This window comes from Somniosus microcephalus, chromosome 5, assembly GCF_052327205.1.
Source record: "Somniosus microcephalus isolate GS21.2 chromosome 5, FLI_Smic_1.0, whole genome shotgun sequence".
NCBI classification, from domain to species: Eukaryota; Metazoa; Chordata; class Chondrichthyes; order Squaliformes; family Somniosidae; genus Somniosus; species Somniosus microcephalus.
Genome location: NC_140991.1, coordinates 146,695,442 through 146,714,179, shown reverse-complemented (window position 1 = coordinate 146,714,179; position 18,738 = coordinate 146,695,442). Strand labels below are relative to the sequence as shown.

Sequence of the window (18,738 nt, the reverse complement as noted above, 5' to 3'; positions counted from 1 at the left end):
TGGTGTTCCCACGCGCCTGCTGCCCTTGTCCTTCTAGGTGGTAGAGGTTGTGGGTTTGGGAGGTGCAGCTGAAGAAGCCTTGGCGAGTTGCTGCAGTGCATCTTGTAGATAGTACACACTACAGCTACAGTGGAGCGAGTGAATGTTTCAGGTGGTAGATGGGGTGTCAATCAAGCAGGCTGCTCTGACCTGGATGCTGTCAAGCTTCTTGAGTGTTGTTGGAGCTGCACTCATCCAGGCAAGTGGAGAGTATTCCATCACACGCCTGACTTGTGCCTTGTAGATGGTGGCAAGGCTTTGGGGAGTCAGGAGGTGAGACACTCACCGCAGAATACCCAGCCTCTGACCTGCTCTTGTAGCCACAGAATTTATGTGGCTGGTCCAGTTAAGTTTCTGGTCAATGGTGACCCCCAGGATGTTGATGGTGGGGGATTCGATGATAGTAATGCCATTGAATGTCATGGGATGGTGGTTAGACTCTCTTTTGTTGGAGACAGTCATTGCCTGGCACTTGTGTGACGCAAATGTTACTTGCCACTTATCAACCCAAGCCTGAATGTCATCCAGGTTTTACTGCATGGGGGCATGGACTGCTTCATTATCTGAAGAGTTGTGAATGGAACTGAACACTGTGCAATCATCAGAGAACATCCCCACTTCTGATGTTATGATGGAGGGAAGGTCATTGATGAAGCAGCTGAAGACGGTTGGGCTTAGGACACTGCCCTGAGGAAATCCTGCAGCGATGTCCTGGGGTTGTGATGATTGACCTTCAATCATCAGAACCATCTTCTTTTTGTGCTAGATATAACTCCAGCCAGTGAAGAGTTTTCCCTCTGCTTCCCATTGACTTCAATTTTACCAGGGCTCCTTGATGCCACATTCGGTCAAATGCCGCCTTGAATCCAAACTGAGCATTTGTGAACAGATTATTGGTGAGTAAGTGCTGCTTAATTGCACTTTCGACGACACCTTCCATCATTTCGCTGATGATTGAGAGTTGACTGATGGGGCATTAATTGGCCGGATTGGATTTATCCTGCTTTTTGTGGACAGGACATACCTGGGCAATTTTCCACGTTGTCAGGTAGATGCCAGTGTTGTAGCTGTACTGAAACAGCTTGGATAGAGATGCGGTTAGTTCTTGAGCACAAGTCTTCAGCACGACAGCCGGGATGTTGTCGGGGCCCATAGCCTTTACTGTATCCAGTGCACTCGGCCGTTTCTTGATATCACGTGGAGGGAATCGAATTGGCTGAAGACTGGCTTCTGTGATGGTGGGGACCTCAGGAGGAGGCCAATATGTATCACCCACTCAGCACATCTGGCTGAAGATGATTGCAAACACTTCAACCTTGTCATTTGCACTCGCGTGCTGGGCTCCGCCATCATTGAGGATGGGGATATTCATGGCGTGTCCTCCTCCCGTTAGTTGTTTAATGGTCCACCACCATTTGTGACTGGATGTGGCAGGACTGCAGAGCTTTGATATGATCTGTTGATTGTGGGATCGCTTAGCCCTGTCTGTAGCATGCTGCTTCCGCTGTTTAGCATGCATGTAGTCCTGTGTTGCACCTTCCCCAGGTTGGCACCTCATTTTTAGGTATGCCTGGTGTTGTTCCTGGCATGCTCTTCTGCACTCCTCACTGAACCAGGATTGGTCCCCTGGCTTGATGGTAATGGTAGAGTGAGGGCTATGCCGGGCCATGAGGTTACAGATTGTGGTGTATACAATTCTGCTGCTGCTGATGGCGCACAGCACTTCATGGATGCCCAGTTTTGACCTGCTAGACCTGTTCTGAATCTATCCCATTTAGCATGGTGGTAGTGCCACACAACATGATGGAGGTGTCCTCACTGTGAGGACTGGACTTTGTCTCCACAATGACTGTGCGGTGGTCACTTCTACCAATACTGTCATGGACAGATGCATCTGAGACAGGTAGATTGGTGAGGACGAGGTCAAGTATGTTTTTCCCTCGTGTTGGTTCTCTAACCACCTGCTGCAGGCCCAATCAGACAGCTATGTCCTTCAGGACTCCGCCAGCTCGGTCAGTTGTGGTGCTACCGAGCCACTCTTGGTGATGGACATTGAAGTCCCCCACCCAGAGTACATTCTGTGCCCTTGCTACCCTCAGTGTTTCATCCAAGTGGAGCACTGATTCATATTACATAGGATTACATAGGATATACAGCACAGAAACAGGCCATTCGGCCCAACCAATTTATGCTCCACTCGAGCCTCCTCCTGTCTTTCCTCATGTCAGCATAACCTTCTATTCCCTTCTCCCTCATATGCTTATCTAGCCTCCCCTTAAATGCATCTATACTATTTGCCTCAACCACTCCCTGTGGTAGCGAGTTCCACATTCTCACCACTCTCTGGGTAAAGAAGTTTCTTCTGAATTCCCTATTGGATTTCTTGTACTGATGACATCGTGTTATGCTCCTCCCCACAAGTGGAAACACTCTCTCTGTTTCTACTCTATCAAAACCTTTCATAATTTCAAAGACCCCTCAGCCCTCTTTTTTTCAAGTGAAAAGAGACCCAGCCCATTCATCCCCTCCCGATAGGTATACCCTCGCATTTCTGGTATCATCCCAGTAAATCTTCTCTGCACCCCCTCCAGTGCCCCTACATCCCTTTAATAATATGGTGACCAGAATTGTACGCAGCACTCCAAGTATGGTCCAACCAAGGCTCGATACAAGTTTAGCATAACTTCACTACTTTTCAATTCTATCCCTCGAGAAAGAAACCCTAGTGCCTGGTTTGCTTTTTTTATGGCCTTGTTGACCTGTGTCACTACTTTTAGTGATTTGTGTATTTGTACTCCAAGATCCCTTTGCTTCGCTACCCCACCTAGACTCGCTCCCTCCAAGTAATGTGATCTCCCTATTCTTCCTACCAAAATGTAATACCTCACATTTATCTGTGTTGAATTTCATTTGCCAATTATATGCCCATTCTGCAAGTTTATAAATGTCTTCCTGTAATTTGTTGTAGTCCTCCTCAGTATTAACTATCCCTGTCGATTTGGTGTTATCCGCAAATTTAGAAATTATGTTTTTGATTCCAAAGTCTAAATCATTAATATAAATTGTGAACAACAGTGGTCCCAGCTCTGATCCATGTGGAACACCACTACCCACCATCTGCCACTGTGAATAGCTACCCTTTACCCCTACTCTCTGCTTTCTGTCCAGAAGCCAGCTAGCTATCCATTCTGCTACTTGCCCCCTGACTCCGCATTCTCTGACCTTATTCATTAGCCTATTATGTGGTACCTTATCGAAGGCCTTTTGAAAATCTAGATAAATTATATCCTCTGCATCACCCTTGTCCATTCTCTCTGCTAGCTCCTCAAAAATTTCAATGAGATTGGTCAAGCAAGACTTTCCCTTTTGAAATCCATGCTGACTATTCTTTATTTTTATTTTTGGCTTCTAGATGTTCTTCTATTTTCTCCTTTAGTAGGGATTCCATTATTTTTCCGACCACCGATGTTAAGCTGACTGGTCTATAGTTCCCTGGACATGTTCTATCTCCCTTCTTAAATATAGGTATTATGTTAGCTATCCACCAGTCCTCTGGCACTACACCTTTTTCTAATGAATTATTAAATATGTGTAGTAATGCCTCTGCTATCTCTTCCCTAGATTCTTTTAAAATGCGTGGATGTAATCCATCCAGACTAGGGTTTTTTTCCTCTGAGTTTGATTAGTTTATTTAATATATCTCTTTTTATTTTAAATGCAGTTATTTCATTGCTAAATCTCGTGATCCAATGTCATGTCCACCTGTTCTATCTCCCTGATAAACAGTGAGGCAAAGTAATTATTTAATATTTCTCTCTATCACTGCCTGCGGTATTATTCCTATCCATCCCTTAATGGCCCTATTCCCGTCCCGACTTTCCTTTTTCTATTGATGTGCCTGTAAAATATTTTACTGTTTTGTTTTATGCTCCATGATAATTTAATTTCATAGTTCCTCTTTGCCTTCCTGATTGTTTTTTTGACTTCTTTCCGAATCTCTTCATATTTTCCCTTATCATGCTCTCCCCTGCTGTCTATGTACTTAATGTATGCATCTTTCCTTACCCTTAGTTTTTCTGTTATGGCTTTATTCATCCATGGTGTCTTATTAGTGTTTAGCTTGTTCTTGTTTTTTAGCAGAATATATTGTTCCTGCACTCTGTTGAACATTTTTTAAATGTTTCCCATTGCTGTTCTACGTCATTGTTTGCCAATATTGTTGTCCATTTTATTTTCCCAAGTTCTATTCTCATTCCCGCAAAATCAGCTTTTCTCCAATCTATTACCCTGGTCTTCATCATACTTATGTCTTTCTCAATTATTATTTGAAAGCTTATTATATTCTGGTCACTATTGCCTAGATGTTCCCCTACTTTTACTTCTCTTATCTGCTCTGGTTCATTCCGAATTACTAGATCCAATAGCAAATCCTTGTTGGGCTTTTTACATATTGGGCTAGAAAGGAGTCCTGTACACATTGTAGGAACTCCATTCCCCTATCCCCTTTACCTACCTCTTCTGTCCAATTATTATTGGGGTAGTTGAAATCCCCCATGATTATTATGTTTTTTACTCATTTCCCTAATTTGTTTGCATATTTCTTCCTCCACTCCCTTCCACTATTAGCTGACCTGTAGATTACCCCTATTAGTGTGATTGATCCTTTATTATCTTTTATCTCTATCCACATGGATTCTCTTTCTGTTTGGCTGATAGCTGTGTCAATTTTTTCTACTACCATTATGTTATCCCTAATAAGTACAGCTACTTCACCTCCCCTTTTTCCCTCTCTATCTTTTCTAAATATATTATACCCTGCAATGTTTCATCAGCTGAGGGAGGGCAGTAGCTGGTAATCAGCAGGTTTCCTTGCCATGCTTGACCTGAAGCCATGAGACTTCATGGGGTCTGGAGTCAATGTTGAGGACTCCCAGGGACATTCCCTCCCGACTGTATACCACTGTGCTGCCACCTCTGGTGAGTCTGTCCTGCCAGTGGGACAGGACATACCCAGGGATGGTGATGGAGGAGTCTGGGATGTTGGCTGAATTGTATGATTCTGTGAGTATGACCATGTCAGGCTGTTGCTTGACTAGTCTGTGTTAGTAAGGAAGACTTTGCAGGGTCGACTGGGTTGAGTGTGGCGTTGACCTATTAAACCTCTTTCAACAAGGCTTAGCCTTTTCAGGAGGTGGGGTGAGCGGTTAACAGCACTATTCCAGCGTAGTAGGGGAAGTTTTCGACAGGAACTGTGATTTGAGTTGATTGCTGGCTCTGGGGAGTTTCACAGTGCAACCTGTGGAGGAGCGGGGAATGACTGACGGCAACTTCTGGATTTCTGCATTTATCTGCACATGCGCATACTCCAGAAGTCTGCTGTCACTTTCAGCAAACATTGACCATTTCACCATCATTACCACTGTAAAATCCAGGCCATTATTTATGCTGAGTATGTGCTATCACACCGTTGGAATGCAAACTACTGACTGCAAAATATTGTGGTTACTTGGAAAACCTACTAAATATTATTATTCCTCAGTCTTGAGATACATAAAGTGGTGCTATAAAAATGCACTTATTAACCAACAGATATTAGTATACTAGCCAAGGAGTGGGTTTTGAGCAGTATCATTAGTTGAGCAGTGTCAGTAATGCTGAAATGTTTACTAATTGGATTAAAAGCAATCTTTAACATGGCTAGAGTTCCTGGACTTCAGAATGTTAAAATAATTGACTTGCAGTTAAATTGACGTTTGTATCTTGTAAGTGGCATTCATGTCGTCTGAAATTTTTCTTTTATTTACAGTTAGACAATATTTTAACAATCTAGATTTCTACAACAGTCACATATAAGTCACAATGATTTATTTATCTAAAATCTTTTAATCCTTCTATGAATACAAGGGTATTTTTTATAATTTTATTCTAGGGTGCACAAGGATTGCCAGGTCCACCTGGTGACCCAGGGCAAGATGGCAAAGGATTTCCTGGATCAAAGGTACATTTGTGCTTATCAAGTTGAGAGATGAACATTTAATATTTTGTTGTTCACTCCACATGGCAAAAGTTAAACCCTTTCCCAGCCAGGTAGCACAAGGTGTAGCTAGATTATTTTTAATAAACAAAGTAATGTGATGAAGTTACAAAAGAGCACATTTATGCAATTTTCTCATTTTCCACATGTTCTTGCCATGTGACCTTCTCAAATTAGTGCAGTTAATGTTTCATACTGTAGACTTCATGCGTGTTAGAAGCTAGATTGGGACTAACCAACTGTAATTTTCTTAGAAGCTATTATTGCTTTTGAAGAAAGAGAGAGGACTATTGTTCCATTTCACACCCGAAAGTCTTTACTGGGAGTGATATTATTAGTACTTGCATGGCTTTTATGTTTAGAACCACTGATCAGATTTTTCTCTTTGTCAGCTCTCTGTATGCTTCAGTGGGTGGATACACTGTGATGTGGTAGTGAGTCATGCAGATGAGGAACACTGCAAAGTCTGATTCCTGTTCAGTGCTAAGCTGGCTGACCTCAGCTGCAGTAGTATTTAGTGTGCTACAAATGGCCTCAACATCCAGCTGATCATTGTTGGAAATGCACATGGGTGTGGAAGGATCAGTCTTGCCCATCATACCTTAATATTCAAAATTTTTGAGATTTAGGGAGTTAATTTCCTCTGAGCGCAGTCACTGTTAAATTAGAGGTTTGGTTCTGCCCTTTTTAGCACACTTGCAGAAATGCACAACTTTACTCGCTACACTCATCATTGAAGTCAATGGAAATGAAAATAAGGAGAGATGTAGAACTGGCGGCTGAATCAATATTGCCTGTTTTACACTATCACACAAAGTCAAAATTATCCCCACAGTGTGCTCACAGGGAGACACAACTTTCATTCCATGGTGGTAAAATAGTCATAGCAGGACCAATTTTAATAAATACAGAGGAAATCACCAACCATTTGGTGTGTCACGGTGAAGGTACAGTTTCCATGTGTAAAAGCTCTTCAACTCCTTAGTCACAGTGCCCCAGAGAATGCCTGGTGGGTCTGATGAGTCTAGGAGGGTCTCTTGGGCACTGAGGCTCAAGTCTGGAGAAATCTGTCCTGATAAAAATGCAAGGAATATATATTTTTTTCCAAGTAGGCTATTGTACACACCTATGAAATCAGTCAGATCAAATTGGAAATCCATTACGTCGTCATATAGTTGGTGCACAACTCCAAACAGCATATAATAGCAAATCAGTAACGTCACTTCCACCAGGGTCCAGAGGTATATCCATTAGCAGCTGTAGAAGGAAGTGTAAAGGTTTGAATTCATCTGTGTTATGGTGAGAATTCACTTTGTAGTAGCCACTGAGTAAGGTGTGAATCAAGGTGAGGTCCAGAAAATATTTGCAAGACTTCCAACTTGGCCACTCGAGCATGTGTTGCAGAATGAACAGTTTCAGTCGTGTAGTCAAGCAAGGATAAACATTTTACAGCATCTCAATCTGACCTCCCTGAGGTGGTTATTTTTGGACATACCTTACGGAGTCATGCTATGGCTTGCCATAATGTAACTTTATGGGTCCCCAGGTCCCCCAACCCCACCCCCCAAGGCATCTTTGCTGAGACTTCTTGCATCTGTGTTCCTCAAACACCTTGTGCGCTATAAAGCATTTCTTGTAATTTGTCTTTTCTAGGTAGGAATTTCTCCAAAGTATCCAGGAGCCAAAATTCTTTAGATGTTCCAGAAGACTCCTGCCTTAACTTCAGTGACAGCTTGCTGAAATGGTTGCAAACTCTGCTAGGACCCAAGTACACCTGGTCCTGGCCTTGCAGTGGAGTTCCTGACTGGCCATATGGGAGAGAGCCTCTACCCTCTCCTACAAGGCCATTGATGTAAGGGAGCAAGGCCAAGGGTAGGGCCCCTTGCCTCAAACATTCCCATGCCCCAGCCTGTAGTCGGCACCCAGCTGGTCTGTGTAATGATCAGTAACATGTCATTCTAGAATGGTACACTAGGTGGAGCTGTAAGTTTAATGGTGGGCTACCCACAAGGCAGTAGTCAAGATGGATGCCTGTACACTAGTCCACCTGGCTGAATAAATGACTAGCTCAAGCTAGCTGTTGATAATGAAAACGTCTATTTATTTATGAACATAACATGGTACCAGGATTGGTAATATCTGCTGAATATTGTGAAATGCGACATGGAGAATTTGAAGCCACCGGAGGGTTTGAAACTCACGGGGAATGTCGACTGCAATTGGCGGAGTTTCAAACAACAATTCGAACTCTACATTGCTGCCATCGGGTTCGGAACGAAGCCAGACGCAAGGAAAATAGCGTTACTGCTCATGGTTGCAGGCCCGCAGGCGATAGAGGTATTTAATATGTTTGTATTTGATCAAGAGGAGGACAGAGAAAAAATGGACGATGTGCTAAAGAAGTTTGATACACATTGTTCTCCCAAAAAGAACGAGACCTATGAGAGGTATGTGTTCTGTTCACGGACACAGGAGCAAAATGAGACTTTTGATAGCTTTGTGACCGATCTGAAACTGAAAGCACAGACATGTAATTTCTCTGAACTGAAATCATCCATGATTCGTGACCAGATTGTGTTTGGTATTCATGATAAAAAAGTCAGGGAACGTTTGTTGAGAGAAACCAAACTAACATTGGAGGATGCTGTGAAAATATGCCATGCCAGTGAGCTAGCTCAACAGCATGCAAAGACTTTCAGTGAAATTAATAATAATGTGACTGTAGTGAATGACTGTGCTGCTGTCGGTGCTGTGTCCTACAAGTGGAAGAAACGTGGGCAGAACAGAAATGCAAAGCAATCGGAGGATGGAACTTTTAATTGTAAACGCTGTGGTTACCAGCACCAGTCAAGACAATGCCCAGCGTTTGGGAAAATGTGCACAAAATGTAATGGAAAGAATCACTTTGCCAAACAATGCTTTTCAAAAGTAAAAACAAAGAAAGGGCAACAAGTCAATGTGATTGAGGACACTGATTTAAGTGAGACATTTTTTGTAGGAATGGTGTCATGTGACAATATAGAAAAGGATACAGAAAATGTGCAGCCCTCAGGAATGGACAATGCTGAACATAAAGTTAATGCAGTAAAAGAGGACAAATGGATGATGCCACTTCAGGTAAATGGAGCATTAGTTACATTGAAACTAGACACTGGGGCAAAAGCAAACTTAATCAGTATGAGTGACATTAAAAATATGAAAGAAAAGCCCAAAATACAGAAAAAGTCAGTACTAATAAAGAACTATAATGGACATAAAATAGATAGCTTAGGTGTATGCAGACTTAAAGTGACAGTCAAAGACAAAGTGCATCATCTCATGTTTTCTGTTGTGGCTGAAGGACTTGATTCACTATTAGGTGACAAAGCTTGTGAGGACTTAGAACTGGTCAAGAGAGTCTACCATATAAACTGTGCCGTAAGCAGACCAGATGACTCAGTGGATTCTGTAGTGAGTAATTTCCAGGATGTGTTCAAAGGATTTGGAGTTCTACCATTCACTTACAAGATCCAGCTAAAGGAGGATGCTCAGCCAGTGGTACATGCTCCACGGAGAGTTCCAGCACCCCTGCGTGACCGGCTCAAGAAAGAACTGGACAGAGTGACCACACTAGGAGTTATCAGGAAAGTCAAAGAGCCAAAAGACTGGGTTAACTCCATGGTATGTGTAAAGAAAAAGAACAATGATCTAAGAGTATGCATGGATCCAAAGGACTTAAATACAAACATAAAACGTGAACACTACCAGATTCCCAAGCGAGAAGAAATCACCAGTGAAATGTCAGGTGCCAGATACTTCACAAAGCTCGATGCCTCACAAGGATTTTGGCAACTAAAACTGGATGAAGAGAGCACCAAATACTGTACCTTCGACACACTATTTGGCAGGTATTGTTTCCTCAGAATGCCTTTCGGGATAATATCTGCATCTGAAATCTTTCATAGAGCGATGGAACACATAATTGAAGGTCTGGAAGGAGTTCGGGTCTATGTTGATGACATCATCATCTGGGGCTCCACACTGAAAGAACACAATGAGAGACTGGCTAAAGTGCTACAGAGCATACGCCAGAATGGACTGAAGCTCAACAAAGCCAAGTGTCAGTTTGGCGTCCAGGAAGTCACTTTCCTAGGAGATAATCTATCTGGTAAAGGAATAGAGCCAGATATGGAAAAAGTAAACGCCATACTCAACATGCCCCGACCCACTGACAAAAAAGGAGTGCTACGCATCATGGGGATGATAAACTTCATTGGAAAGTTCATTCCTAACTTGTCAGCCAAGACAGCATGTCTGCGAGACCTGCTACATAAAACAAATGAGTTTGCATGGACAGAAAGACATAAACAAGAGTGGATGAACCTCAAAACAGTGCTGACAATCACACCTGCACTCACCTTCTTTGACCCAACAAAGAGAATCAAAGTGTCAACGGATGCATCAAAAGATGGCCTAGGCGCGGTCTTGCTACAAGCAGAGGGTGAAGATTGGAAGCCTGTTGCCTATGCCTCCAGGTCTATGACTGATTCTGAGTGTCAATACGCCCAGATTGAAAAGGAATGTCTAGGCTTGGTAGTTGGACTAGAAAAGTTCCATGGCTACATATATGGACTTCCCACCTTCACAGTTGAGACAGACCACTGCCCACTGGTTGCCATCATAAAAAAATAACCTGAATGAGATGTCTCCAAGGATTCAACGACTCATGATGAAGCTGCAAAGATATGACTTTGAACTGATCTACACACCAGGCAAACACATAGTGTTAGCAGATGCACTATCCCGAGCACCCACAATGAGTCATGTGAGCTCTACTGAGGAAGACGTGGATGTTCATGTGAATATGGTCACTGCTGCGCTGCTCGTGTCAGACACAAAATCAAAGCAAATAGCAGAAGAAACAGTAAAAGATACAGGCCTAGAAATTCAGTGGGCCTTGCGCCCACTTAGCGCCTAAAGAGGTCTTCTGCGCCGGCGGGGTTGGTAGCGCGGAAATTGAGTGCAGCGTTAATGGCGGCGGTAGCCGGTAGCGCTGCGCCGGCACCGATGATGTCATCGGTGTGCGCAGCGCCCCGATGCCGGCCCGACGCCCATATTCAGTTGCCGCCGCCTCCTCCGCAGTGGCCGCAAACAACGTTCGTGAAACACGGCCTTCATGCAGCGTTAGTGGGGCGCATAAAGGTGGAGGTGCGGCCGGCCGCTTTTTCGGCGGCCGCCTGCCCGCACCTCCCTCCCCGGCCTCCTACACCACCCCCCCCCGCGGCATTGGTGGCTGATTCCCGCGAGCCCGGCACTTCTCCGTGGTGCCGGGCTCATTTGCCGGCAGAATCCAGCGGCGATCTCACGGCTGCAGGCAGCTCCTCCTTAAGAGAAGGAGGAGGCCTGCAGTACCCCAGCCTGCCGCACCACATCGGGTGGCGCAGTGGCAGCTGGAGCGCTGAAATTCACTTTCAGCACCCCAAGCGGAGGCGGGCACACCCTGGAACAGCGCCCGGTTCTGACTTGGGGCGCTAAAAGTGAATTTCTGGCGGGCGCAACGGGCTCCGGGCGCTGCGCAAACTTTTGGGCGCAACTGAGCTGGCGGGGCCATACCTAATTTCTAGGCCACAGTGTTACAAACAGTAATAGAGAACATTCATCATGGTTGGCCAAAAGGCTTCTGTCCAAAGTACTATCACATCAGGTCAGAGTTAAGTGTCGCAAGTGGACTATTACTAAAACAGAACAGAATAGTCATTCCACAGGCTCTACGTCAAGACATGCTCAAAAGGATTCATGAGGGACACCTCGGAATTGAAAAATGCAAAAGGAGAGCAAGAGACACTGTTTATTGGCCTGGCATAAATAAGGACATTGAGAACATGATAGGCATATGTGAGACATGTCAGAAACACCAAAACAAACAAGCAAAGGAACCAATGATAGTAGCTGACTTACCAACAGCACCATGGCAAAAGGTTGGTATGGACCTCTTTCATTTGAATGGTAAAGACTATCTATTAGTGATTGACTACTATTCTAACTATCCTGAGATGGCGCTGCTCTCAAGCACCACAGCAAGCAGTGTCATAATGCATGTGAAATCCATCTTCGCCAGACATGGAATTCCCAGGATTGCCGTTAGCGACAGTGGTCCGTGTTTCAACTGTAAGAAGTAGCAACAGTTTGCAGCACATTATGACTTTCAACACATCACATCCAGTCCTCTCTATGATCAGTCGAATGGTAAGGCAGAGAAAGGTGTTCACGTTCTCAAACAGCTACTGAAGAAAGCAACAGAAAGCAAGTCTGATCCTTATCTCGTCCTGCTGAGCTACCGAGCCTTACCTTTAGACTCTGGTTCTTCACCTGCTGAACTGCTAATGGGTCGCAAGTTGCGCACCACGCTACCCTGCTGTGCAAAAGAAAAGCAGAGTAAGGAACTGAGACAGAGACATCAACTGTTAAAGCTGAAACAGAAATCACACTATGACAAGTCATCCAAAACTCTGAAACCATTGACAAGGGATGATGTTGTCAGGATTGAGGATCCAGATGCATGGAACAGGAAAGCTACAGTTCTTGAGGAAGTAGGACCAAGGTCATACACTGTTAGAACTGAGGAAGGACAGATTCTCAGGAAGAACCGCCGTTCCCTCCTGAAAACACAAGAAACTATTCAAGAGCAAATCGATGACAATGCTGCAACTGAATCTTGTCACTCACCACCAGAACAATCTAACACAAATACACATACAGGCTCTCATGAAAACACATCAGACCTACCTGTGCTGAGAAGATCCACACGTGAAGTAAAAAAGCCTGATAGACTTAATCTCTGAGTATAAAGAAAACTATAATAAAAGAATGAAAAGCTTAGAGTTCATAAAGTAAAGCTTTGAAAATGTGTTGACTGTTGTGAAGATGTTTATGTCGTTATGATTGATTGATATTGATTTTGTTTAACCTCTAAGGAAGGGGGATGTAATGATCAGTAACATTTCATTCTAGAATGGTACACTAGGTGGAGCTGTATGTTTAATGGTGGGCTACCCACAAGGCAGTAGTCAAGATGAATGCCTGTACACTAGTCCACATGGCTGAATAAATGACTAGCTCAAGCTAGCTGTTCATAATGAAAATGTCTATTTATTTATGAAATAACAGTCTGGACATACCAGGCGTACCATCTCAACATCTGGCAGAAGTGGAGCCCAGCTGGGTTCCAGGTTGGGACCAGGACCTGAACCGCTGCAGATTAGGCAGATACTCTTTTCTAAGTAGCCCCTTGACACAGGGTCCACTGGCAGCAGGTTCTTCCACTTTCCAGGGGATGGGGGGAGCAGGTGAGGGGATGGATACCACATACCTCCTCTGGGGTAGCAAAATTTAGCCAGCATTTCTGTTGTCTTCAATGGAAGTGGTGGGTGGCGGCGGGGGGGAAGCAGAAGCACCCAATCAACCAAAGGCTGCTCCTTGTGGCCCCATTTCCCTTAACCCCCAATCTTTTGTGGGGTTAGAGGCATAACTGTCAGGATCACGTCCCTGAGGAATTTTGAGGGCATAATGCCCAGATCAAGTGGGGATAATGTTTTAACTTAAAAGTATTGCACATCTTTCAGAAAGTCTTATTTAACTGATCTTAAGGAAAATAGATAAGATTGTCTTGTTGCAGACATTTACTGAAATCCTCGCCTGCACTTCTCATGCATATTATTACTGGTTCTTTACGTAATATTATTAACATGAGTTTGAACATCTTTCTCAGGGTGATTCTGGCCTTCCAGGACAACCAGGGCCAGTTGGTATTTCAGGGATAGGATATTCTGGTCCAAAGGTTAGTACTGTACTGATAACCAAAATATGCCAGTGACAAATTTGAACGGTTATAACTGTTATTCAGTTAGAGCTTTCTAAAATAATGTTTACAGTAGTCTGCATTGGAAATTCGAAATCAGTCAGCTTATTATAATACATAGTTAATATATAGGTCATTTTTAATGCAGCATGCATATTTGACAATAAAATTGCAAATGCATACTATTTTTTTATTATAAGATACAACATTTTGCATTTATATGTCACTGTCAATGTGGAACATGTCACAGAGAGGGAGTAGGGAAATAAATTAGTAGATAAAGGAATAAAGGAGCAAATGCCAAGGCATGGTGTTTGAGTTAGGAGGTTAGCAAAAGCTTGATTGGAAAGATAATTTTTGAGTAGATTTTTGAGAGAGAAGAGAGGCAGAGGGGTTTAGGAAAGGTGGTCGGACTGAGGCAGTTGAAGGCTCTACCACCAATGGTGGGGCAAAGGAAGGAGGCAAACACAAGAGGCCAGAGTCAGAGGATCAAAGGTTGTGGGAAGGGAAATAAGACTGAAGGAAATTGCAGAGATAGGGAGTAGCAAGCCCATAAAAGGATTTGAAGACAAGGCTGAGGACTTAAATTCAATGCACTGGAGGACGGGGAGCCAATGGAAGTCCATGTAGACAAGAGTGATGGACAAGCTAGACAGGGTACAGGCAGCTGAGTTTTGAGCAAGTTGGAATTTTGTAGGGTGACAGATGAGAGGTTGCCAAGAAGGGCTTGAGAAATTGGGTGTAAAGGTGACAAAAACATGGATAAAGGTTTCAGTGGCAGTATTACTTAGGTAGTGTAATGGCTGAATTAGAGCCTTTGGGGTAGAGTTTCCGCTTTGGGCGCAAGCGTGCTCAAAATTGCGTTACTTTCCCTAATTGACTTTATGGTTCAAGTTTCTGCTCAAACTCATTTACATAATCACAAATGTTAAATTGGCCATGAACCAGCGCAATCGGTCAGCGTTTGAGAACGTCATTTTTTTTTGCATTAAAAAATATTCCTTGATATATTTAAGAGTGGTAACCTGGTACAGTTTTATTAATACAGCTGAAAATGGGTTTATCACAAAAAATAAGCATTTTTATTCAGTGTGTTTAGTCCACCACCTGTGAGTAATCTGATTTTAAATAACTGAAAATGATTTTAAAAAACTATACAGAACCATTTACTAGTTTCATTGGTGTACAGTAGTCAGTTTCTTAGTAAAAAAATGTAATATTTAAAAGCTTTGAAAAGGTGCCAATTAGTGTTCTTGTGACTAAAAAAAAGCTTAATTTTAAGAGCCTCCTCGAAGGCTTGCAAACGGGCACAATTAGCGGAAACTCGCCATGGTGATGAATTCGGTCTGAGGGCGTGGCCAGTTTTGAAGGCGGGGCTGTCTTCCAGCATAATGTTCTTTAAAACAGTGCAAAAGATCGCGGCAACTCGATTTGCGCTGAACGTAACTTGAGCTTGAAATTCCGTGATCTTTTGCCCTGCTTTGGCTGATTTTGGGCGAAAATACCAGCGCAACCTAACGGAAATTCTACCCCTCATGTCCATAGCTACAAGAGCAATGCAACAACTGATAGGTCAAGAATTTAAGTTGTATTACATCTAAGGTGACCAGAAAATCTCATGTAAGCCATGGAACAATATTATTTGATTGATTCTCCTGTCTGTTTATAATTCATGTAGGGTTCTGTTGGAAGAACGGGTTTGCCTGGACCAAAAGGACCTCAAGGAGAGGGCATACAAGGACCAAAGGTAATAAAGCTGTGCAGGTAACCGGCTTGACATTCCTTCCTGAACCTTCATCCAATCCTGCTATCTCATTCCATATTGACATATTATGGTATTAATTGTTCAGTCATATTACAGCATGGAGTGGGTAAACATATACTGAGAGCTATCTGTCTAAAGGGACTACTTAAAAACTTTATAGAGTGATGGAGGGAAGGTAGTTCCAACCATCACGACTAGAAAAATGGCTAAGAATGTCATTATATGAGGCGAATAGTGACCTTAACTCAATTTATTTCTATATCTGATATTACTAGCCTTTAGTGCACTCTCCGGTATGAAGAAACACTAGACGGCCTTTACATGAATGGAACCCATTTAATAGAAGATGTTTTCAATATCAATTAAATATAAAGATTGACATGTTTCATTTAGAAAAATAAAAACTGGTTAATTTCAACATCTTTTTCACAATCCGTAATCCGCAGGGAGTGCCAGGATCTCCAGGTGTGATGGGTCCGAGAGGACCAGCAGGGGAAGGTATAACAGGACAAAAGGTATATAAAAATTGATTGTCACTCTCAGAATGTTAATTATAAAAATGTTAAATCAATTATCTGAAATGTTAATGCCATCTGAGTCATACATTATTTGCCTCTAAGTGTCAGCTGTGGCTGTTGCACCCTCACCTCTGAGTCACAAGGTTGTGGGTTCACAGTCCCACTCCGGGGACTTGAGCACAAAAATCTAGGCTGACACTCCAGTGCAGTGCTGAGGGAGTGCTGCACTGTTGGAGGTGCTGTCTTTCGGATGAGATGCTAAACCGAGGCCCCGTCTGCACTCTCAGGTGGATGTAAGAGATCCCATGGCCCTATTTAGAAGAAGAGTAGGGGAGTTATCCCTGGTGTCCTGGCCAATATTTATCCCTCAATCAACATAACAAAAACAGATTATCTGGTCATTATCACACTGCTGTTTGTGGGAGCTTGCTGTGTGCAAATTGGCTACTGCATTTCCCACATTACGACAGTGACTACACTTCAAATAATACTTCATTAGCTGTGAAGCGCTTTCAGACGTGTTCCTGACAGGCTCTATATAAATGCAAGTTTTTCTTTTTTTCTTCAAGATATGGGGGAGAAATTCAGTTGCTTAGCGCCTCCTGTTAGCGCGTACACCAAATTCAGTCGCCCCCTTAGTGCCACTGCTAACTGTTAGTGCCTGGGACTTTAGCACCAGGCAGATCGTGACGACAGTGAGCGTGCCCTTCTCAGTGTCCTACCATTTATTGTGTATTCCTTGGCCTTGTTAGCCTTCCCCAAATGCATTACCTCACACTTTTCTGGATTGAATTCCATTTGCCACTGTTCTACCCACCTGACCAGTCCATTGATATCTTCCTGCAGTCTACAGCTTTCTTCTTCATTATCAACCACATGGCCAATTTTTGTATCATCTGTAAACTTCTTAATCATACTTCCTACATTCAAGTCCAAATCATTAAAAATGCCACAAAAAGCAAGGGACCCAGTACTGAGCCCTGCGGAACCCCACTGGAAACAGCTTTCCAATCACAAAAACACCCTTTGACCATTACCCTTTGTTTCCTGCCTCTGAGCCAATTTTGGATCCAACTTGCCACTTTGCCTTGGATCCCATGGACTATTACTTTCATAACCAGTCTGTCATGCAGGACCTTATCAAAAGCCTTGCTGAGATCCATATAGATTACATCAAACGCAGTACCCTCATTGACCCTCCTTGTTACTTCCTCAAAAAATTTAGTCAAGTTAGTCAGACACGACCTTCCCGTAACAAATCCATGCTGACTGTTCCTGATTAATCCGTGTCTTTCTAAATGAAGATTTATCCTGTTCCCTCAGAATTTTTTCCAATAATTTTCCCACCACTGAGGTTGGGCAGACTGGCTATCTCTTTCTCCCTTTTTAAACAATGGTACCACGTTAGCAGTCCTCCATCCTCCGGCACCACACCTGTAACCAGAGAGGATTGGAAAATGATGGTCAGAGCCTCTGCTATTTCCTCTCTTACTTTTCTTAACTGTCTGGGATACATTTCATCCGGGCCTGGGGATTTATCCACTTTAAAAATGCTAAACCCCTTAATACTTCCTCTTTCACTATGCTTATTTCACCTAATATTTCACACTCCTCCTCCCTGATTGCAATTTCTGCATCGTTCCTCTCTTTTGTGAAAACAGACGCAAAGTATTCATTAAGAATCATACCCATGTCTTCCGCCTCCACACATAGGTTACATTTATAGTCCCTAATAGGCCCTACTCTTACTTTAGTTATCCTCTTGCTCTTAATAAATTTATAAAACATTTTTAGGTTTTCCTTGATTTTACTTGCCAATATTTTTTTATGCCCTCTCTTTGCTTTCTTAGTTTCCTTTTTAATTTCACCCCTGCACTTTCTATACTCCTTGAGGGTGTCTGCAGTATTGAGCCCTCGGTATCTGCCATAAGCTTCCCTTTTTTTCTTTATTCTTCCCTGTATGCCCCTTGACATTCAGGGATCCCTAGATTTGTTAGTCCCACCCTTTTTCTTTAAGTGAACATACTTGCTCTGAACCCTCACTATCTCCTCCTTGAATGCTTCCCACTGCTCTGACACTGATTTACCTTCAAGTTTCTGTCTCCAGTCCACTTTGGCTTAATCATATCTCAGCTTAGTAAAATTAGCTTTTCCCCAATTGAGAACTTTTATTCCTGGTCTATCCTTGCAGGACGAACGAGCATGTGGCTTTGCCAGGATAGCAGGCTTCCCCATGATGCAGGGCGCCATTGACTGCACTCACGTGGCTTTGCGGGCACCGCACAACAATCCTGAGATCTCCCGTAACCGCAATGGCTACCAGTCACTTAATGTGTAGTTGGTGTGCGACCACAGACAGCAAATCCTCAATGTGAATGCCCGCTATCCTGGCAGCAGCCACGATGCCTGCACCAGACTAGTGTGCCAGCACTCTTCCAGCCGCCACAGTAAGCTTGTGGCTGGCTGGTCGGAGACCAGGGCTATCCGCTCTCCACCTGGTTCACGATTCCCCTTTGCATCCCCAACACTCCTGCACAGCACTCAT

General features: G+C 43.4%; 1 protein-coding gene across 1 annotated transcript in view; it reads left to right on the top strand.

Moving 5' to 3' along the window:
- LOC147117386 (uncharacterized) overlaps positions 1 to 18,738 on the top strand; it is a 441,284-nt gene that overhangs the window by 347,011 nt on the left and 75,535 nt on the right. The window contains exons 24-27 of the mRNA XM_085988353.1: positions 5,969 to 6,037; positions 13,821 to 13,889; positions 15,589 to 15,657; positions 16,122 to 16,190. Coding sequence (XP_085844479.1) covers positions 5,969 to 6,037; positions 13,821 to 13,889; positions 15,589 to 15,657; positions 16,122 to 16,190 — 276 coding nt within the window. The remainder of the gene's footprint in view (positions 1 to 5,968; positions 6,038 to 13,820; positions 13,890 to 15,588; positions 15,658 to 16,121; positions 16,191 to 18,738) is intronic.